This window comes from Megascapheus bottae, chromosome 5 (genome assembly GCF_031878675.1).
Source record: "Megascapheus bottae isolate mThoBot1 chromosome 5, mThoBot2.hap1, whole genome shotgun sequence".
In the NCBI taxonomy this organism is placed as follows: Eukaryota; Metazoa; Chordata; class Mammalia; order Rodentia; family Geomyidae; genus Megascapheus; species Megascapheus bottae.
In genome coordinates this window covers 80994088-81016163 of record NC_143513.1, presented here as the reverse complement: position 1 = coordinate 81016163, position 22076 = coordinate 80994088, and the positions used below count along the sequence as shown (strand labels likewise).

At 47.8% G+C, this 22076-nt stretch overlaps 2 protein-coding genes across 19 annotated transcripts in view; one reads left to right on the top strand and one right to left on the bottom strand.

Annotated features, from left to right (window-relative positions):
• Window positions 1–4876, top strand: part of Ezh2 (enhancer of zeste 2 polycomb repressive complex 2 subunit) — a 65595-nt gene extending 60719 nt beyond the window's left edge. For all 17 annotated transcript variants that reach the window (XM_090333470.1, XM_090333464.1, XM_090333465.1 and 14 more), the window contains 4 exons: window positions 652–733; window positions 1756–1836; window positions 1945–2029; window positions 4552–4876. In XM_090333470.1, coding sequence (XP_090189596.1) covers window positions 652–733; window positions 1756–1836; window positions 1945–2029; window positions 4552–4612 — 309 coding nt within the window. In that variant the 3' untranslated portion in view covers window positions 4613–4876. The remainder of the gene's footprint in view (window positions 1–651; window positions 734–1755; window positions 1837–1944; window positions 2030–4551) is intronic.
• Window positions 4877–10606: 5730 nt separating this feature from the next.
• Cul1 (cullin 1) overlaps window positions 10607–22076 on the bottom strand; it is a 63222-nt gene continuing 51752 nt past the window's right edge. For both annotated transcript variants that reach the window (XM_090333462.1, XM_090333461.1), the window contains exons 12-22: window positions 19264–19312; window positions 18767–18898; window positions 17742–17859; window positions 16104–16180; window positions 15603–15734; window positions 14674–14766; window positions 13600–13647; window positions 13437–13519; window positions 12436–12541; window positions 12046–12159; window positions 10607–11125 (exon numbers count right to left, since the gene is read on the bottom strand). In XM_090333462.1, coding sequence (XP_090189588.1) covers window positions 11045–11125; window positions 12046–12159; window positions 12436–12541; window positions 13437–13519; window positions 13600–13647; window positions 14674–14766; window positions 15603–15734; window positions 16104–16180; window positions 17742–17859; window positions 18767–18898; window positions 19264–19312 — 1033 coding nt within the window. In that variant the 3' untranslated portion in view covers window positions 10607–11044. The remainder of the gene's footprint in view (window positions 11126–12045; window positions 12160–12435; window positions 12542–13436; window positions 13520–13599; window positions 13648–14673; window positions 14767–15602; window positions 15735–16103; window positions 16181–17741; window positions 17860–18766; window positions 18899–19263; window positions 19313–22076) is intronic.

Genomic DNA, 22076 nt, shown 5'->3' with positions numbered 1-22076 from the left:
ATGAATTCACATAAAAATCCTAGGATTTTTGCCTGTGATTTAATAAGTCAGTAAATCATGCTTGTAGGTTTGATTTGCTCAGTGACTGGATTGCTTTAGTTCTTGCCAAGCTGCTCTTATCACCTGGGGCCGAGGCAGCAGGGATGGAGACCACTTTACTCTGTAGAGACTGCTCTGATTAATCCATAGCCTAGGCGACAATGACTTGGAAACAGTGTCATGATAGCCTGGCTTTTTAGAGGTCGGGTTTGGGACCATAGTGGGGGGCTAGCTTCCAGTGGATTGAAGCTACAGTTTGTGTGTGGGGAGGGGGAAAGGGGAGGAGGTACCAAGGAATCAAACCCAGGGCTTTGTGCATGCTGGGTGAGCGCTCTTCCACTAGGCCACACTTCCAGCCTGTTTGTTTTTTATTTAGCCAAGATACTTTTCTTGATCATTTTCTCTCAGCTTGTTATTGAGATAGATAAATCTTTGCCTCAGAAGCCTTAAGATACCTTTATAGTGTGCAAACCAGTGGCTGAGGATTTGGCTGTGGTGGGCCCTTTGTTGAGGATTCTCAGGAAGGACCAAAATTCTCTCGACGGGCGCTTGTGTGTCCTCACAGACTCCGTGCCTCACTTCAAGACATTCTCTTCCTTTGTTTCTTTTTAGATTATTTCTCAAGATGAAGCAGACAGAAGAGGGAAAGTCTATGATAAGTACATGTGCAGCTTTCTGTTCAACTTGAACAATGGTATGTGTCTCTGAGCCTGCAGGCACTTAGTTCGAAGTTGTTTGAGACTCTCCTTGGCAGAGGATTTAGATAGAGGCCAGCCGCTGACCAGAAGACGCTGTGCTGTCTACAGCAGCAGCCCTGCTGCTTCTCATTGCTTCTCACAGCCTCAGTGCTGGCTGCCCGCTGGGACAGACCTGCAGGCCGTTGTGATGGGGCTGCCGTGCTGAGGGGCCATGCGCAGTCTTCCTGTCCCCGGCTCTAGTCTTCTTATCTCCTGTTCCTAACAACATGGGCAGTGGAGAAGCATAGCTCCCTAGTCCATTAGCGCCTCTGGCCCAGCAGGATGATGACTAGGTGAAGCAGAATTGTGCTGAAAATAGGATAGAGTCTCAGAAACAGTGGCATCAAGAGAACGGGTTTTCTGGCAGAATTTTTCTTTTCTTTTTTTTCTTTTTCGTGGGTCACGGGGCTTGAACTCAGCCTGGGCGCTGTCCCTGAGCTCTTCAGCTCAAGACTACTTCCCTCCCTACCCTTAAGCCAAGCCCAACTTCCCATTTCCTGTTGATTAATTGAAGACGAGAGTCTCAGGTCCTTTTGTAGCTAGGCTGGTTTTGAGCCTTAATCCTCAGATCTCAGTCTCCTGATTAGCTAGGAGTACAAGGTAAGCCACTGCAGTCAGCTCAGGCGCCATTCTTGATACCGGGGGAAGTTATGTTTTTAAAGCTATAATTTGCTCAGCAGTGAGTGTGTGTGTGTGTGTGTGTGTGTGTGTGTGTGTGTGTGTGTGTGTATATGTATGTATCTACATTTACAACTGATAATTGTTAGCTGTTAAGATAGCTGTTGTTAATCATTAAGGATTAATTTTAACCCAGAACAGCAGCATTTTCTTCCAAATGTGATTTTATATTGAGTGATTTGCTTTTGAATTCAAGCCTTGAAGAATTATGATTGGCTGTTTCCAGAATCCTGTGTTTGATTGTCTAAAACTGCAGGTCCTCACTGGGTTGTACTTGCTGCATTTTCTTTTTTCTCTTTAGATTTTGTGGTGGATGCAACTCGCAAGGGTAACAAAATTCGTTTTGCCAATCATTCAGTAAATCCAAACTGCTATGCAAAAGGTAGGTTCTTGGAGGTGAGGATCCGTGTTGGCCTCTCCCCCTCCGGCAGCGCTGACGGGCGTCCCTCCCGAGCTCCCTGCCCTCTGACCCCTCGCTGTCTCCTTCCAGTGATGATGGTCAATGGTGATCACAGGATAGGAATCTTTGCCAAGAGAGCAATCCAGACTGGTGAAGAGCTCTTCTTTGACTACAGGTTGGTAAAGAACATGTATGTCAATGCAGTCTGAGGGCTTTTCTTCCTCACTGTGCGATTGGGCAGGTCTTGTGCTGGATCTGCTGCCCCAGGAGGGGTCGTTCTGACACCGCGGGGCCAACACACGGGCAGCATCTGCAGCCCTCTTAATGTAGCTACTCATCGCCTTGGCATGCAGTAGTGCTTTCTTGTTCGAGTGTGGTCCTGGAGATTGCACCCAGGGCCTTGCAGCTCAACAGGCAAGCACTCCACTATCTGAACCCTAACCCAAGAATCTTTTTTTTTTTTTTTTAATTTTAATTTAATGTTATTGGTGTTATTGGTGGAGGGGCTAACAGTTACATAAGGCAGGTAAAGAGTTCATTTCTTTTTGGGGGCCAGGAGTGTGGCCTCGTGGTAGAGTGCTTGCCTAGCATGCACGAATACTCGGGTTCGATTCCTCACTTCCACATACATAGAAAAAAGCCGGAAGTGGTGCTGAGACTCAAGTGGTAGAGCTCTAGCCTTGAGAAAGTCCAAGGACAGTGCTCAGGCCCTGAGCTCAAGGCCCAGGACTGGCTAAAAAAAAAAAAGTTCATTTCTTTTTGGACAGTGCTACCCCTTGCGCTCAGTCAGATTCATTCATTCATTCATTCATTCATTCTTGTGGGTCATGGGGTTTGAACTTGACTTGGGTGCTGTCCCGAGCTCTTCAGCTCAAGGCTACTACCCTACCCTTGAGCCAAGCCCAGCTTCTTGTTTTCTAGAGGTTAATTGGAGATAGAGTCTCAGGTCCTTTTGTACCCAGGCTGGCTTTGAACCTTGATCCTCAGATCTCAGCCTCCTAGTAGCTAGGATTATAAGCATGAGTCACCACACCTGGCAAAGATAAGATTTCTTTTCCCTCCCTCCCTCCTTCCCTCCCTCCCTCCCTTCCTTTTTCTTTTTCCCCCCTTTTTTTCTTTTCCTTGTTTTTGTGGGTTGTGGGGCTTGAACTCTGGGCCTGGGCACTGTCCCTGAGCTCTTCAGCTCAAGGCTGCCGCCCTACCCCGGGAGCCACAGCCTCAATTTCAGCCAGTTTTAGTTTTTTAATGAGACTTACGCGGTGAGCGCTGTGTCTTCCCTGCTGTTGGCAGCCTTCTCGCATCACCTCAGAGGCGCCTGGCGTTACTGGGTGCGATGCCTTTTCTGGAGGAAATGGGACTACTGTTTTTATGTAGATTGTGCTAAGAGTGCCACGCTTTTCCCTGATCGCATTACGGGAGTACACTTACCTCTTTTTTTTGATTGCTAGCGTATTTGTTGCATCATTATGTAGGAATTCTTTGTGTATGCATGTGCATGTGTGCCGCGTGTGTAGGGTGTGAGTCTTTATGTATGTATTTCAGTGCCCTGGATTGAACATAGGTCCCTGTAGGTGCTAAGCCTGTGCCCCACCTCTACGGAACTCCTCACCAGCACATCATTAGAGTGTGTGTGTGTGTGTGTGTGTGTGTGTGTGCGTGCGTGCGTGCGTGCGTGCGTGCATGCGTGTGTGTGTGTGCGCGCGCGCGTGCACATCCCAGTCCTAAGGCTTGAACTCAGGACCTGGATACTGTCCCTCAGCTTCTTTGTTCAAGTCTAGCACTCTGCCATGTGAGCCACAGTTTCACTTGCAGCTTTTCTTCTTTTTTTTTGGTGCTTATTGGAGATTGAGTCCCACAGACAAGCCCTGCTTGGGCTGGCTTTGAACTGTGTTCTCAGATGTCAGCTTCTTGAGTGAGTGGGTTATAGGTGTGAACCACTGGTGCCTGCTGGCCGTCTTCAAGCTCTGTTGGCTAGTATCCCTCCACTTGGGTTGTGTATTCTTTTGGGGGAAAGAGCTACCCGGCCACTGGCACTGTGGGACGCTGGGCTGGCATCTGCCTGGCAGTTTAAACTTACCGTACACTGACTTTTGTGAGCTAATGAAGGTTTATGATCAGATGGGACAGTTTTTGTAGTGAATCGGCATCCTACCCAGAAATGCTTCTTGAGAGCTGAGTTCTTGGCACGAGCCTGTGTACAGCCAGCTCTGATACCATCTGCAGGGTTGAAGGAGACTGAAGTGAAACCACCAGAATCCCAGGTGTCGTCCTGGGAAGTCCTCTGTCAGATCCCTCCTCACTGGAAGGCTCCAGGAGCAGGATCCTCACATACCTTTCCTGTTCCTGCTTTGCCTCCTGGGCCGCGCTCTGGCCTGTGTACCAGGGTGCCCATCCTTCCCAGCGCAGGGTGGTGGATGGGAGCACAGAGGCCTGGGGCGGCCTGGCGGGGCAGAAGCTCCGGGCGCTTTCTGCCTGGATTTGCTCAGTTCAGAGCTGGGCAGCTTCTCAGGGGAGGTGGGCACTGGCACCTATGCGTGCCCTCCCTTGCCATCCCCATCTGGGCCTGTATGGGGTCATTGTGCAGTGGGGGAGGGGCTTTTAAAAAGACACTGTAATGTTTTGGGGAACTGCGCGGATGGGGTGGTGCTAACGTCGCTGCATACCGGGTGCGTGCACCTGCCTTTTCTTGTGTTTCAGATACAGCCAGGCTGATGCCCTGAAGTATGTGGGCATCGAACGAGAAATGGAAATTCCTTGACATCCGCTACCTCCCCCCTCCTCCCGGAAACAGCTGCCTTAGCTTCAGGAACCTCCAGGACTGTGGGCAATGTAGGAAGAGAACGTGCAGTGTGAAAGTCTGAATTTGCAAAGTACTGTAATGATAATTTATAGTAATGAGTTTAAAAATCAACTTTTTATTATTGCCTTCTCACCAGCTGCAAAGTGTTTTGTACCAGTGAATTTTTGCAATAATGCAGTATGGTACATTTTTCAACTTTGAATAAAGAATACTTGAATTTCTCCTTGTTGTGCATTAACCACCAGAGGTTCATTGACTGTAGATAGACTTAACTCCTTGAGTTTTTTGGTTTTCTTTTTCCAAATTGTGATTTAGCCGACAAATCCTGCCTATAGGCAGGATTAATTTGCCTAATTTATAAACGATGTTTTCATACATTTCATCTAAATATGTAATGTAAAAGCATATAGCTAATGTTGTATTGCCTGTCCATATGTAGAAGGCCTGTCTCCCCTGGGTGGGGAGGAGAGGGCTCCGTCTTGCAGGCCAGGGCCAGGCCAGGCTGAGCTGTCATCAACTTCCACATGAAAAGTGACAGAACTGAGCTAGGTTGTTTCTAAGACCCTGTCTGTCTAGCTCTGAAGTCCACCAGTCTAGATTTACTCCTCAGAAATAGAAGAGTGTGAATAGGAATTCCCAACCTGCGTAGAGAGGTTGAAAGGTCTCTGAGCTTGGTGATGCACGCGTGCGCACACACATACACGCCATTGGACTCTGGGTCATGCAGAGCAGAGGCTCCAGTTCTCACCTCTGGATGTCTGCTAGCCTTGCCATCCCTGTGACCTGAGCTGAATATGTAGCCAGTTAGCCCTTGAGGAGGTAGTTTTTCATAGTTGAGGCCTTTTGGAGGGGGGAAGCGGGTAGAGGGGGGATAGTTGAATACCCTTGTTCAGACACAGGCAAAATGGGGCCCATCTGTTTCTTGTCATAAAGTGGGCTTGGCCTATTCAGGACATCCAAAGATTCCTTGGTCTCAGTATCTACAGACACAGTTTGTTCTGGCCATGACTTCTGACCGTTTCCCAGATGCAACCAACTGGGAAGTAGTTCCTCAAGACTTGACTGTACCTTCAGCTATTAGAAATGATCCTGGTGGCTGGCGCGGTGGCTCACACCTGTAATCCTAGCTACTCAGGAGGCTGACATCAGGGGATCCTATGTCAAAGCCTGGGCACTGAAGACCGGGCATGACAGACTCTTACCTCTAATTAACCACTAGAAAACCAGAAGTGGTGCTGTGGCTCAGGGGTAGGTCGGTAGCCTTGAGCTGAAGAGCTCAGGGACAGCTTAGAGGGATCCTCGCGAGGACGGTTATCTGCTGCTATTATAAAGGAATGAGAAGTGGTCCCACTCAATTCCCATTCAGTGCAGCTTTATTTGGTGACACTAGTTAGGTACATGAATTGAAAAAAAATGAATTGACCTAGACAGCCAAGTTAAGGCATAATGTTTAATTTTTTTTTGGTGGGTTATAGGGCTTGAACTTGGCATGGGTGCTGTCCCTGAGCTCTTCCAACCCTTGAGCTACTTCCCATTTTCTAGAGGTTAATTGGAGATAAGAGTCTCAGGTCCTTTTGTGCCCAGGCTGGCTTTGAACCTTGATCCTCAGATCTCAGCTTCCTGAGTAGCTAAGATTACAGGTGTGAGCCACCACGCCAGGCTCAATGTTTGATATTTTTTTCTTTTCCACCTAAGTATAGCAAAATCAAAGGAAAATTAGATACTGATTTTCAGTAAGGAACAAACAAAATGTCCCAAGTAGTTTAAGCTTCAGGGGTCTGTTGGTTGGCCCTGTAGTTGCCATGTTGGAAGGCTGGTCTTCTGATTACTGCTCGTATGGTTGCTGCCCACATAGGCGCTGGCACTGACCTACCTGTATTCGTCACATCATTATAGCCAGAAGTAGAGAGATAAACACTATTAATGATTAAAATTACACAAACACTATTTGCGGGAAGCCTTATACTGCCCCAATAAACTGCGGTTAAATAGGTGAAAGGATAAAGATGTTGGTTTCCTCTGGGAGAGGAAGAAGCTCTCCAGCAGGGAGAGCTTAGACTCTTGTCCTGGGGAAGTGACCTCAGGTACACTAGAGTTTGTAAAGAATGGACTCTTGTCCTGGAGAAACCTGTCTTTCATCTAAAGGTATGCTCACATTTCTGTATTGAAATGACCCTAACAGATCAACCTAGAAATCAGGCCAGACTGAGAATAGTAGTCAGCAAGAACTCTGGAGTGTGCCAAGTGCCAGGCAGAACAAAAGGCAGCAGAGGCCCTCACCTGCTTCACCACAAACCCCTGTCTATAAACCACTGGCTTGTCTTTCAGTCTTTGCTTTACTAACAAACTTTCTTGAGCTCTACGTCAATGTGTCCAGAGGTTTCTGGGACTTGGTGAAGGTGGCACCCAAGGGCCAGGATGAGACCACCTGCTTTTTTCTTTTTTTTTGGAATTGAACTCTGGTCCTGGGTGTTGTCCCTCAGCTTTTCAGCTCAGGGCCACCGCCCTACCCTTTGAGCTACAGCATCACTTCCGGTTTTCTGCTGATTAATTGGAGAGAAGAGTCTCTTGGGTAGAGTGGAGGGAGTCTCCCGGACTGGCTTTGAACCCCCTCCTAAGTAGCTAGGATTGTAGGTGGGAGCCCCCACGCCCAGCTGAAGAATCTTTTTAAGGAGGTAGAAGTTATTGATAGATGAGAAGTACAAGTTTCCTTACTATATTTTTGTATTTTTTGTTCCCAACTGGGTCTTTTTTCCTTGTTGGGTGGCGGAACCAATAACAAGGTAGCCGGATCTACTGCTCAACACTTGTGGGTCCCACAACGGGGCGGGAGGGGGTGCGGGTGGGGGGGGGTGTCTAGGTCAACTGCTTAACACGAGGGTTGGGAGGTCAAGCCAATAAAGGGAAGACATAGCTGTATATTCTGGAATTGGCGCGTTGCCATTGATGGTTCCTTCCAGTCATGACCATGGCTGTTGTCCCTTGTTAGGACACTGGACCATACCACTGAGCATGCACAGGAATGAAGCTGAAGGTTGGCAGTCACTGGCAGTCATACCCAACCAGTTTGGGCTTCTCCCCTTGAGGAGCTCCTGGCCTCTGAGACAGTCAGCACGGGCCGTTTCTTCCAGCTAGGCCACCAGGAGGTGCACTGGACAGCAGCACTTGCTTTCCAGTCTTTTTGGCCACGATTCCGGTAGCAGCATTATAGCATGATCATGTTTGCCCAAGGACTTCTGGGGCTTTTATTAAAGGGGCCCCATTTCAAACGGTCTTGGATTCATGTGTATGTAAAGCTCCCCCTCTCCCTTTACTAGTAGTGTAGCTAGCAGAAGTAACAGGGCAGGCTAGGAAAGCATAGAGAAGCATAGGGAACAGGAGCAGACTGAATGAGGCTGGGTCCATTGCAGAACCATACTATGCTCACGCTAAAACAAGATCACTCCAGAAATCTGGGACTAACGCCTGACGACCCCTTGCTTCATTATATGACATCTTTGCAAAACTGCCTGCTCCCATCATGGATCTGACTTGACACTGAAAGGACAAAAGGGATGCAGACCCTATTCTGGGGAAATCCTGATCCATTCCTGGAATTGCCATCCTACCCTGAATCTAGAGTCCTGGGTCCCGAGAGACGCCTGCAATCCCTACGTAGCTACAAAACAAAACTTCCGATTCTGTGCTTTCATCTCTGAATTCTAGAAACTGGGCAGAGGCTTCAGTCTGCTAAAATCTCTCCAGGCAACGTCTCTTCTGGCAGCTACAAAAGGTTGCTATTCTCTAGGTTATCCTGGAAAACAGCGTTTCCCCCTCTATGTTCTATATTCTTTGAATGCAAGCATCTATATGGACCTCTGGAACTGAATGCTTTAGGCCTACATTTGAAAGCCCCTCCCAGTGGCTAGGATGAGATGGTGAGTTGTATTGACCTAAGGGGGGGGCGGCAGGTGCAGGTGTGGACTCTGAGAATGATGTGTGATCAGTTCTTAGCTGGCCTGTCCTGCAGGCCGTGGCTTCCTGGCAGGCGTGTGCAGCACTTATCCAAGAGCCTTCTGGATTCTGGAGCAATTGAGAGCTTTCGTTATGGGATTTTTCTCTTCTCTATGGCTGCACGCAGGTTCTGACAGTGGGCCTGATAGGTAGCAGCTAGTCCCGGGGAAATGTAGAGAATTTAAAGCCTGTATGGCCCACCGAAGTCACTGGATGTACCCGTGTACTTCAGGAAAAAGCTACCATTTTCATGCTAGAGATGGGCAGTCTATTTAAATCCTAGCTAGTCTGGAGGCTTGGAGGATCAGAGAACCAGTGGTTTGTTAAAAACAAACCTCCTAATTTTGTGGTTTCACACCTATAACCCTCGCTACTCAGGAGGCTGAGATCTGAGGATCAAGGTTCAAAGCCAACCTGAGCACAAAAAGACCTGAGACTCTTAGCTCCAATGAACCTCTAGAAAACAAAGTGGAACTTGGCCCAAGGGTTGGGCAGTAGCCTTGAGCTGAAGAGCTCAGGGACAGTGCCCAGGCCAAAATCAAGCACCATGACCCACACACACAAAAAAATAAATAAAAAATAAAAATAAAAAATTGCATTGACTGGCAGGAGAACCAGGGTCTGGTGTGTCTGTGTGTGTGTGCATGCGCGCTGGTACAAGGCTTGGATTTAGCACCTATAGTCCTTGTTTAGCTTTCTTGCTCATGGCTGGTGCTTTCACAGAAGCCACACCTAAAGAAGTTTGGCACTTTTGCTGGTTAGTCAGTCTCCTGGACTTTTGTCCTGGCACGCCTATGATCCTCAGATCTCAGCTTCCTATGTTGCCAGGATTACAGGAGGGAGCCACCAGCACCTGGCCTCATGGTGTTTCACACTTTAGCATCACTTGTTCCAGGGATAGAGAAGTGAACGTTAACCAGGGAAAGCAGTGTTACTTGCACACGAGTGGGGCAGTCGTATCTGTGAGTTCCTGAAGGCCTGCCTTCGGTTTTGGACACTGAAGTATTGAGAAGCCCGTGAGACATCTTGAGATGGAGAAGCTGAGAGAATTCCCACCCCGCTGGATCTCACTTTTGGCCAGGAAATGGTGGGGCTTGGCATCACAGCTGTAACGGGTGGACCAGCAGCGCGGAATCCTGGTTCCTGGCATGTGTCTAGATTTAGGAGGTGTGCGACATGACCCCCTGGCCTGCGCCTTCTTCAGGGACTCACATCTAGCAGCAAGGAACACCGTCCAGCTGGCCAGCAGTAGTGCCGAGTCCGGGGCAGCGTGGGGTCAAGGAGGGCCGTTGGTCCTCTGCTTGGGAATCACTGATGCTGCTCCCACAATGGTGAGAACAGGACAGGAAGCTGGAGTCCCACTCAGGACTCCTCAGACTGTCTCAGAAGGCTCCACTGGCACAGTCGAGCTCCCCTTTCGGCCTTTCACTTGGCCTCAGCCTTCACCTGTCAGGGTGAAGTAGGGGCCCTGCTTCCCGTGTGTCGATCTGGCACTGTCACAGGATGAACTCATCAGACAGCGCCTGCTTGTGCTCGCTCAAGGATGTGAGACGAGACGGAGGGCTGCAATCCCGGCACTGAGCAGTCCATGGCAGGAGGACTGGAGCTTAGTCCAGCCTAGGCCACACAGCAGTACTGTCTTAAAAAACAAAAACCAGTAATGGGAGAGGGCTTGCCTCACATGCACCAAGACCTGGGTTCGATTCCTTGGTACCACATAAATAAAAAAAGCCAGACGTGGTGTTGTGGCTCAAGTGGTAGTGTTCTGGCCTTGAGAAAGCCCAAGGACAGTGCTCAGGCCCTGAGCCCAAGCCCAGGACTGGCAAAAAACATTTAAATTTTCAATAAAAAAACGCAGCTCTTTTAAAGCTATAGGAAGACACTGGGAATGTAAAGTTGCACAATCATTAAATCTTTTATTTACATATAGAAATTAGCAAAACATAAAACAAAACCAAATGCAACTTGTACAGAAATCCTTTAATTTTCTTTATTTTCACACATTAAAAAATGAAACACACTATACAAATGGGTTTTCATAGCCGATTACAGGTGGGTCCTTCCAGACCCGCTCTCAAGGCGCCGCCTCACACGACAGCTGGTGACCAGGGAGCCAACGTATTGATTTAAATGCAGAAGCATGCAGCCCTCAGCATGGAGTCACTTCCCCTCGCTTCTTAAATTAGGTTAAATGGCGTTGGTGTCATATTTACAGACTTGAAATGTATCAGTCCTGAGCAGTTCTGCTGAAAGCCCCCGACCAGTGGATGGGTGTCCGGGACTTGGTTTAAAAAGGGAGGTCCACATGGCAGCAGGCTGGCCGCGAGGAACGTGCGTTGCTCTCATCCTCGCCACTGGAACTAGATTCTGCGGGTCCCACAGACCCTTCTAGAAGCGTTAAGCCAAGTAACTGTAGGTGTCCTTCTCGCCATCCACGCGCTCCAGATATTCTTTCTCGATGAGAATGTCAATGCATTTCTGGGCATTAGGTTGGGAAAGGAAGGGGTGGGGAGGGAAGAAAATCAGAACAGCCATGAGATCAGAGGCTCACCGTTACCATGGTGACCCTCTGCTCTTGGCAGGAGCTGTGCACCCCACTTCTGCTTCTCCTGGAGTCTACTGGCCATGTAGATGCTGCCTTCTCGATGAAGTTTCTTGAGACATGCCCCAGCAGGTACCCAGAGCAGGGCTCGGGCTACCACCCCACCGGGGTGCAATCTCCCAGGCTACCAGAGTCTGGTGGCCCCAGGAAGGACCAGGGGCTCAGAACCCCTTAAATCCAGCATCAGGGTCTCAGGGATTCCTGCCTGTCCATGGCTGCCCTGAGGCTCTCTCCCAGCTCCACCTCGACCAAGTAGAACTTCTGGTGCTATTACTGGAAGCAAGCCAGCAGCCGACTAGGTGATATAGAACACAGAGAGGCGAGCGACATGGCTCGCCATGGCTAGACCCTGTCGTGCAGATACAGCTCCCACCACAGTGCGGAGCCAGCTCTTACCAGGCACAGGAGAGCATTTTACACTCCTGACAAAGCATGCCAAAGCAGACGGCCTGCCTCCCAAGCCACAAGGAAGGGGGGTGGGGTGGGGAGGAGAGAGGATGGGAGGGAGGGGTGGAGAAGGGTAGAGTTTTCTGGGATGCTGGTGACCCTGTTACCTCGTGCACCCACCCAGTACCCAAGTATATTTACTTTGTGAAAATCAATACTTTGGATTAGTGAACCTTTCTACATAGACTTCAATAAAAAGTGAAAATGAAGCATATTTTCTGTTTTAGAAGTCTATTATGTAGGAAATCTACTATACTATCCATGAAACAATTTCCTTCATGAAACACAGTGAGTCCACCTTTTCTCTTCTAACTTGAGAACTCAACATTATTGCCGTGTGATTTCTTACCTTGATCACAGGGACCCGAGGCTTGAATCTGGATGACAGCTGAGTGAGGACTTCACCAAGTAACTGCTGGTGTTTCAGGACCTTCCTCATCTTCATGATTCTTACGATGGCTGCCTAGCAACCAACCGAGAACGGGTGCTCACCAGTGAGCACTGAGGAAAGGCAGGGCTCCCGGGCCTCAAGGCAGCCGCTCCAGGTAAGCGGGGCACAGTGACCCGCATCTCAACTCTACCGGAACAAATGTCCACCTCATCCCCACCCCTCCGGCCTTCTTTGGGGCAAATGGCTCATGTCTGTCTTGGCCACGAGGGCCTCCTCTCAAGCCCTCCCCGAGGCCATGCGCTGTCCCGGGACACTGCGCAGGCCTGCACAGCACAGGCGCCCAGTCACCTGAATCAGGAGCTTGCGGTCTTCCTCAATGTTCTTGTGTGTGGTTTCTTGTTCCTGCTTCTGTTCAGTTTTCATTGGCACATTGATGTTAACCCTTAATTTCTTACTGTCGAGAAAATGGAGGGAGGAAGTCACTGTGACGTCAAAAGGCACTGCCACCCCTCCACATCCCGAAGGGCCTGGCCCTGCTGGACAGGGCGGGAGGTGCAAGGCCTCATTTCTTCCATCTCCACGCAGCCTGAGCTGTCACTGGGAACGGCCTATGCTGGCGGCACAACAGGAGCAGCATGGGCATCACAGCAGATCTGTCCTAATCAACCTGTGGCACGTGTCATGTGCAAGAAAACCAGACACTCGGCTGGGTACCAGTGGCTCACGCCTGTAATCCTAGCTACTCAGGAGGCTGAGATCTGAGGATCGCAGTTCAAAGCCAGCCCAGGCACAAAAGTCTGTGACTCTTATTTCCAATTAACTACTATAAAAACAGAAGGGGGGCTGTGGCTCAAGGGGTGGGGCAGTAGCCTTGAGCTGAAGAGCTTAGGGACAGTGCCCACACCCAGAGTTCAAGTCCTATGACTGACTCCCTACCCCTTCCCCCCAAAACCCCCCAACCCAAGATATAAAGGTCCAAACTTTTGGGGCCGGGAGTTTGGCCTAGTGGTAGAGTGCTTGCCTAGCATGCACAAAGCCCCAGGTTCAATTCCTTGGTACCACATACATAGAAAAAAGCTGGAAGTGGTGCTGAGGCTCAAGAGGCAGAGCTCTAACCTTGAGAAAAGTCCAAGGCCAGTGCTCAGGCCCTGAGTTCAAGCCCCACGACTGCCACGAAGTTAACTATTTATAAACCCCTGGTTCCTAAATAAAGAAAAAAAAAAACAAAACTCAAGCATCAAATAAAGAAGCATCTAGAATCGCACAAGGTACCCTTTGGTTTGACTTGTGCCCAGGGTTTAGGGGTTAAGTCTATGGCTAGGCCCATCTGTTTATTATTTTTTTCTTACTTTTTATAACCAAGAAATAGCTTTATTAAGGTATCTGGCTTCAAGTCCACCTCATCAACATTTGCATTTTCATCTTCCAAGACCTAGAAGCAAATAGCTGCTGTTAGATAAACTGCAGGCAGAGGCTTTCTTCTGGCTTAGTATACAAAATGCACTAACATACCAGTAACTTAGACTTCAATAATATCTGTAGGACTTGTGCCAAAATGTCCTGCAATTGGAGAGAAAGAGAGAGTGCGTTACAGGAATATCGCGTCTTCTCTGCAGTGACCACCTGCAATTCAGTCCACACCCCCAGCAAACACACAAGCGTGTGCTTTACACCCATCCTGTGGACAGGTAGACACTGTGCACTGTCAGTCTGTGCTGTAGACAAGCGGGCACTGCACAAGAGCATCGTCAACCTGTGGGCCCATGTGTGAAGCTGTCCCTAACACTCTGGGAGCAATAGCCTTGAGCTGAAGAGCTCAGGGACAGTGCGCAGGCCAAGTTCAAGCTCCATGACACAGACAGACAGACAGAGACACACACACACACGCATATATTGTTTGAGCTATTCTGGTTCCCTTATATTGCCATACAAATTCAGGATTTTCTTGTCCGCTGTTACAAAAAAGTCAACTTGAGTCTTTCTTGAATCCTATAACCTTCACTTATTAGCTCCAATGGCGTCAAGAAAATATTTACAATTTCTTAACACAATCATATCTATAAATGCAAAATTTCAGATTTAAAACTTTTGGATTATGGATGTTCAACTGGTAAAGGTTATGCAATTATTCCAAAAGTTCAAATTTTTCAAAATTAGAAATACTGCAATTTATTTCTGGTCCCAAGCATTTCAGAAAGAGGAAGTCAATCCATATTTGGTTGAGAGCTTTCATATTTATATTCATAAAATGTATTCATCTTTTGTTTGCTCCTTTTGATTAGCTTCCGTTAGCTATACAGGAGGGACTTTATTGTTTCATTTGCACATGTGTGCAGTGTATTCCAATCGACCTCACTCCATCTGGTCCAGCTCCCTGTCTGTCTCCTGTTGATCTTGTTTCTGGGTCAGAGTGTGTTTCTGTCCCCGGGTCCCTAGGACACCGGCTTGCCCGGCTGGATACTGCGATGTACTCCCTCCAAAACTGAACAAACTCCTATTCCTGACATAAACACTACATCTCAGCTACCACACCCACAAGAACCGGGGAACGGCGTGGCTGCAGAGACGGTGAAGCGCGCGGCGTACCATCTTAATCTGCGTGCTGTCGGTGAGCTGCTGCACGGAGTAGGCGTCCTCCGTGTTGTACTGGAGCAGGATCGCCATCTGGAATGTGGATGCCTTGGCGGCCCCCACGGAGAAGGAAGAGAAGCAGTTCATACACGGGGAAGTGCCGCAAGGGCACAGAACTCACACTTACGAATCACATTCTTCAAGCAGGCAAACACCCCCCACTACCAACAAACCCACAACGGTTCTTGTAAGAGAACAAAGTTATTGAAATGAACAATCAGCATGTAGAATGTTATTATGCATCAACATATCTACGTTAGTCCTTTACTGCGAACACATTAAATAAGTTAAAATATAGGAAGAGGAGGGCCAGTTTAGCCTAGTGGTAGAGTGCTCGCCTAGCATGCATGAAGACCTGGGTTCGATCCCTCGATAACACATACATAGAAAAAAAAAAAGCCGAAAGTGGTGCTGAGGCTCAAGTGGTAGAGCTCTAGCCTTGAGAAAGTCCTAGGACAGTGCTCAGGCCCTGAGCTCAAGCCCAGGACTGGCAAAAATAAATAAATAAAGTAGCTTGGTGGTGGAGTTCTTACACCCGTCCTGTAGACTGGAGGACACTGTGCACTGTCAGCCTGTCTTGTAGATAAGCGGGCACTACACAAGAGCACTGTCAACCTGTGGGTCCATGTGTGAAGCTGTCCCTAGCGCTCTGGGAGCAATGTAAGCCTCCCAGCAAAGCCCAGCCTGTCATCATTCTGATACGGGAAAGACGAACCAGGGGGAAAAACTTCTCTGTAATGGGGGGAGGGAATCATCTGGTTATTAGAAACGTAGAATTACTTTTTTCTTTTCAAAAAGAAAAGGAACTGAAGAGCTCAGGGACAACACCCAGGCCAAGAGTTCAAGCCCCACAACCGACAAGAAAATAAAAAAGAGTATCTTACCTGCAAAGTGTATCTGTTTTTGAAGCAGTTTGTTACCAACTCTCCTTTAGATAACTGATACAACCATGTCAATTTTCTGCCACTGTGCCGGCTGGCGTAGAAAGCTGTGAATCGCTGGTAACTGCGCTCCAACTAGAAAAAGGACAGGGTGATGTGGACTCCACAGACCCTGACATTTATTCCACGACCAGCAGTGCTAAATAAAACGCCTGCCCTGAGTTTACAGTACCAAGTGAATGTCTTTCACGAGCGACGAGGTGAATGGAGACAGGTGTCTACTTGGGGCCCAGCAGAGGCTATCTGCGCTCACCACAGAACAAATCAGATTCTTTTTAGAGTAAAGACATTCTCTGCTGACGGGGGCAGAATGCACCTTCGCTGTCCAGCTGCCCCAGCACCACTCTCCAGGGATACGGGTGGCCCTCTGCTTAGCAGTGACAAGGGTTACACAGAGGCTACAGCCACCAGTGGATAGGCTGTCCCTTCCTTTCTCATCCTTACCTCGGATGGCAAGGCGAACGTGCAAGACTGCTGAAAGGGCCACGACCCGGAGCTCAGGACTTGAATACTGAAATCCACTGGAGGGCAGGGTGCAGGTGTTGGGAGAAAATTCCAGAACATATTTAATTAGTCTTATAAACTGAAAAATTCTGCCATTCCAGTGACATGCAGACTAGTGTTATTTATTAAAAGAAAATATATGGAATTAAAAATCTTGCTTGAATGGAAGAGTCAGCACGGAGCAGTTTAGCCGTGTGGGGGGCACTGGCCACCCCTGGGGAGGTGGGGTGGGACAGGGGACCAAGCTCCAGGCCAGGCCAAGCCCCTGCTCCATAAACACAACCACTCCCCAAGTTAGTAAAAGAGCTAGAAATTACTTCCTTCAGAGTGAGTATTCCACTGCATGGCCAAAGCAGAACCACGAAGCCTGTGCTGCTTTGTGTTACTGCTGTGGTTTTTCTGTAATGGATAATTCAGGACCCAAAAGCTCAAAAGTACCGTTTGTGTTCTACTATCCTGAGAAGATATACAGGATCAAAAGCATAAGCAGAACACTCGAGCTAAACCCCAGCACCCCCTCACTGCTCCAGCCCCGCCCCGCAAAAAAAAGGGCACACACACACATAAGATACAGACATTTACAGCCTGTGAATGAAAACTATCACTTCATCTCAGCAGATGGCCAGAAAGCCCACTGGCAAAGCGGTGAAGCTTAGCAAGGAGACATTATGAAATGTAAAGCTTTGTTTTTCATACAAAAGACAACAATTCACCACATGATGATATCAGCATAAACTTGCCATTCCATGACTACAGCCTGACCTTAAAATACCCATTCGGTCACCTCTCTGCAGAGTTCATCATCAGGACCCAGTCTGTTCTCATCTAACTCAAGTCCAAATTTAGTTTTTGGTTTGTATCTATACAGGCCAAGAGGTTTAGGGCCGGGAGTTTGGCCTAGTGGTAGAGTGCTTGCCTAGTGTGCTCAAAGACCTGGCTTCGATTCCTTGGTACCACATACATAGAAAAAAAGCCAGAAGTGGTGCTGTGGCTCAAGTGGTAGAGCTCTAGTCTTCAGGGAAAAAAAAGCTCAGTGACAGAGCCCAGGGCCAAGTGCCAGTACCAGCACCGAAACAAAAAAAATCCAGGCCGGGAGTTTGGTCTAGTGGTAGAGTGTTTGCACAAACACCTAGGTTCGATTCTATGTATGTACCACATACATAGAAAAAAGCCGGAAGTGGTGGTAAAGCTCAAGTGGTAGAGCTCTATCCTTGAGAAAGTCCAAGGACAAGGCTCAGGTCCTGAGCTCAAAGCTCAGGACTGGCAAAAAAAAGAAAAGAAACAAAAAAAATCCAGAGTGGACACAAACGAAGGATCAAAACAAGGAAAAGCAAAATAAGCCATGCATGCATTGTGTGTGTGGAGTGAGCAGCAGGAAGCCTGAACTGGGGATCCAGAGGCATGTGACCTGCTGGCCTCTGCTCCCAGCCATAGGAACTCTCATCCTCCACCCCCCCCTCACCCTTATCTGGAGAAGGGAGCGGGGCATTTAGGAGGAATTTCCCACTGCTTGACAGACCACTGACTTCAAATTCTATTGTCTTTCATCTGAAGGAGCTACAGACACTTGATACTCACAGTCCAGAGGTTCTGAATTTGTTAGGTGCTTTTTGAACTGTTCATTCAAATCTTTGCTTACACCAATGTCTTGAAACATTCGCTGAAGTTTGGAGGTATACTCAAAACCACAAGCTTGCTGAAATAAACCAGAGAACTCTTACTAATTTTACAGCATACACATGTGTCCAAGGGAATCTTAGAGAAATCACATTATAGCATATATTCTTAATTGTGTAGGACTAAATAAAAGTGATGTTTATGCTATATACATGTATTGATTAAAATGAACATTATTGAAAATAAAATCATTAAAATCTGAACAGCTAAGTCTCAACATAATAATCATGATTTAGGTATCTTAAGAGTAAGGCATTCTGTTACTGTGGTAGAATACTAAAAAGTAATTGTCTCTGATCCCAAGATTATAGACTGAACTCCTCCACCCTTCAAGAGTGAGCACTCCTCATGGAGCGCTCAGGAGGATGAGCACAGAATGGGCTTAAGAGGAGACAGAAGACAGCTCCACCAGCACTCTCTGTGTCTGTGAGAAAGCTCTCGCTAGAACCAGGTGAGCCATCGAGCCCATGGCATTTTGCTTTGGCAGTCTGAGCTGGCTAAGATAGCACGGAGTCTCGGTGAAAGCAGAAATATGCTCTGAGGCAAATACGACAACACAGAAACACACGGGACAAACGAAGGAGGCAGATAAAGAAGGACAGTAGCCCAGAGGAACACCGGGGCCTCTGCTCCACTCACAGGCAACCAAACTCTGCAGAACAACTTCTAGCCCACTCCAGGCCACACAGCCCAGGTGTGTCCCTCTGCAGGAGAGGGGCAGGGGGAGCAGGCCGCAGCAGGACTGGGCACAACACATGGCCTGAAGAGAGCGGCCAGGTGGACGGCCCGAAGGCCCCGCAGAGGAGCTGCTTGGTGTGGTTTCCAGCAGGGGAGTACGTGCTGCACAAACTCCTCTGTCCACCGACAACCCGAGGACACCAGCAACCCCACTCACAGGCCGCAGTTTTCCAGAGGTGGACGCTCACCTTTAACTTGGAGATCATGCTCGCTTCAGCATCGTCACTCGCACTGTTCTGATGCACAAGCCTCTTGGCCAGCATCTTTGCATAGAACTTCTGGAACACATCCTTGTCCTCGATGTACTTGAACACGACCATCTGGCAAAGTCATCAAGAAGACACACAAATGAAGCACGTGTGGGCCAACTGTCACAGGCGCACACCTGAAGCCAAGGCACGCCTGGCTCTGACTGGGTTTGTGGGCCACTGCATATGAAGGCACACATCCCGCCCAAAGAGTTTATAGTACACAATTGCCATCCATTCCTGGAGCCATGCTAAATTGGCCTAAACATGGATTAAGGATGGCAGAACCAATACTAAAAGCAATAACTCATTTTAAGGACTAAATCACAGATTCAACATTGTGATTACTTCCCATTTCAGATGCCTGGCTACCCAGCCTCAAAGGAGTGCATGGCATGGACCCCCACGAGCACATGCAAAGTCAGGGAGCACCTTACCACTTGATTCAGCGTGTCTTCTAATTCTGCCTCTTCTGGGTTCTTGGAACTGAAATTTAAAGATACTGTTTTAAAACAAATGAGCAGATACTTATACAATCAAATGATCGGTTCTCCTCAGACTAGTCCAAGAGGGTGACTTTCCTTACCATGGCAATTTAGCAAGCTTACACTAGCAGGCAAGAACACACTATGAGACACTCAGCACATAAGGTGAAAGCTGCGAGTGTGACTTCCATGGCAGGGGGCTTGCCTGGCAAATACCTGGTCCTAAGTCCAAACTCTGCAGCTGGCGGGAGGAAGGGGAATGGAGGGAGTGAGAGAGGGGGAGGAAAAGAGGGATTTAGGAAAGGAATGGAAGAGGGAGTAGAGAGAGAGGAAGAGAAGGAGAACTGCAGGGAAAGAGGGGGAAGCAGTGGGAAGAAGGAAGGGGGAGGGCGGATGATGAAAACCAGTGAAGATATTTTTGAATCTCCTGAATTATGGATGGTATTTTCCTTTAAGATAATCCATTTAAATATTAAATAACCTTTATTTTTCTTACCTCCTTTGTAGACCCCATTAGAATTAACTTTAGGGGCTGGGAGTTTGGCCTAGTAGCTCAGTGCTTACCTAGCATGCACAAAGACCCTGGTTTGATTCCTAGTACCACATACATAGAAAAAGTCAGAAGTGGTGCTATGGCTCAAGTGGTAGAACAGTAGCCTCGAGAAAGCTCAAGGACAGTCCCAGGCCCTGAGTTCAAGTTCCAGGTCTGGCAAAAAACAAACACAAAAAACCTGTACCCTAGTCTAACCATTGAAAGTGTGTTCTTTCTTAGCTGCAGACCACTATGACTGGACAAAGCCTAATCACAAGATGGACAAGTGAGTGGAAAGCTCTGGGGCTGGGGGAAGCACAGGGCTGGCTGGGTTTCCTGTATAGGGAGTGAAACTCCCTGTCTTAACTCCTGAGAGCTGTTCAGCTAGGATCACAGGCCACTAGTGCCCAGCTCAGACGACTGTCCTTTAACAACTCATTTATTCAGTCTATGAACAAATAGTAATCAAAGATGAATTAAGGGTGAATCAATTTTTTAAGGATCTTGCTGGAAGTTTTTTTTTTTTAATAAATAAAACTCCTTAATTAATATAAAATGAATGAGCCACTAAACAAAATCTGAAGAGGAGGTATTCTGAACTTGAGAGCAGTTCTCCATTCCTCAGTAGCAGGCCAGCAGTGGCTCTCTCTTTGCCCACCGTTTACCCACATGTACCTGCCAAAGAATTCCTGGGAGGCCTCTCTCAGCAGCTTTAGCTGATACACCAGATTTGACTGGGACCATTTATGAAAAGGTAATGGGTAAAAAAAGTATTCTGTTAAACCAACTGAAGACCTCATAGACAATCTCTGTATTTAAATTACTGAGATATTACAACAGCTTGAAAACGTGTTGTCATGAGACATTTTTGTTCATTCTTAGAATATATCAGTGCATCTGATTAGAACAATCCTTAAATATTACAAAAAGCTCGGCGCCAGTGGCTCACACTGGTAATTCTAGATACTGAAGGTGAGATTTAAGGATCACAGTTCAAAGCCAGTCCAGGTAGGAAAGTTTGTGAGACTTTTTTTTTTGCTAGTCCTGGGCTTGAGCTCAGGGCCTGACCACTGTCCTTGGACTTTCTCAAGGCTAGAGCTCTACCACTTGAGCCTCAGCACCACTTCCAGCTTTTTTCTATGTATGTGGTACCGTGGAATCGAACTAGTCTTCGTGCATGCTAGGTAAGCACTCTATCACTAGGCCAAACTCCCAGCCCAGTTTGTGAGACTTTTATGTCCAATTAACTACCAGAAAACCAGAAGTGGTACTGTGGCTCAAAGTGTAGAGTACTAACCTTGAGCTCAAGAGACAATGTCCGGGCCAAGAGTTGAAGCCTCATGACCCCACTCCCCACCAAAAATTACAAAAAACAAGTATGGCAATAAACAGATAATCAAATTCTCAATCAAATAACTCTAATTTTCACTGGGCTTCTTCCCCCCTATCCCCCAGTCCTGGGCTTGAGCTCAGGGCCTGATGACTGTCCTTGGGTTTTCTAGGTATGTGGAACCGAGTGAGGAATCGAACCCCAGTCTTTGTGCATGGTAGGTAGGCACTCTACCACTAGGCCAAACTCCTAGCCCCACTCACTCACTGGGCTTTGGGAATGGCAAACTTAAGAGATGGCTATAAGCTGGGTGCTGGCAGCTCACTCCTGTAATCCTGACTGCTGAGATCTGAGGATCAAAGTTCAAAGCCAGCCCAGGCAGGAAAGCCCAAGAGACTTTTTTTTTTTTTGCTAGTGCTAGAACATAAACTTAGGGCTTGGGCATTGTCCTTGAACTTTCTCAAGGCTAGTGGTCTACCATTTAAACCATAGCACCATTTCCGACTTTTCTATGTATGTGGTACTGAGGAATCCCATCTGAAAGAAATTAAAAAATGAAGAATATGAAACAGTCAACTCAACAAACTCAACAAATAAAAATTTGTAGGGTAGCCGGGTGTGGTGGCTGATGCCTGTAATCCTAGCTAATCAGGAGGCTGAGATCTGAGGAACAAGGTTCAAAGCCAGTCCAGGCACAAAAGGACCAGAGACTCTTTTCTCCAATTAACCTCTAGAAAATGGGAAGTGGGGCTTGGCTCAAGGGTAGGGTGGTAGCCTTGAGTTGAAGAGCTCAGGGAAAGCACCCAGGCCCAGTTCAAGCTCCATGGAACCCCCCGCCCCTCCAAAAAAAAAAAAAACAAACAAAAAAAAAACCAATTGTAAGAAAGTTCTGCAATACACAGA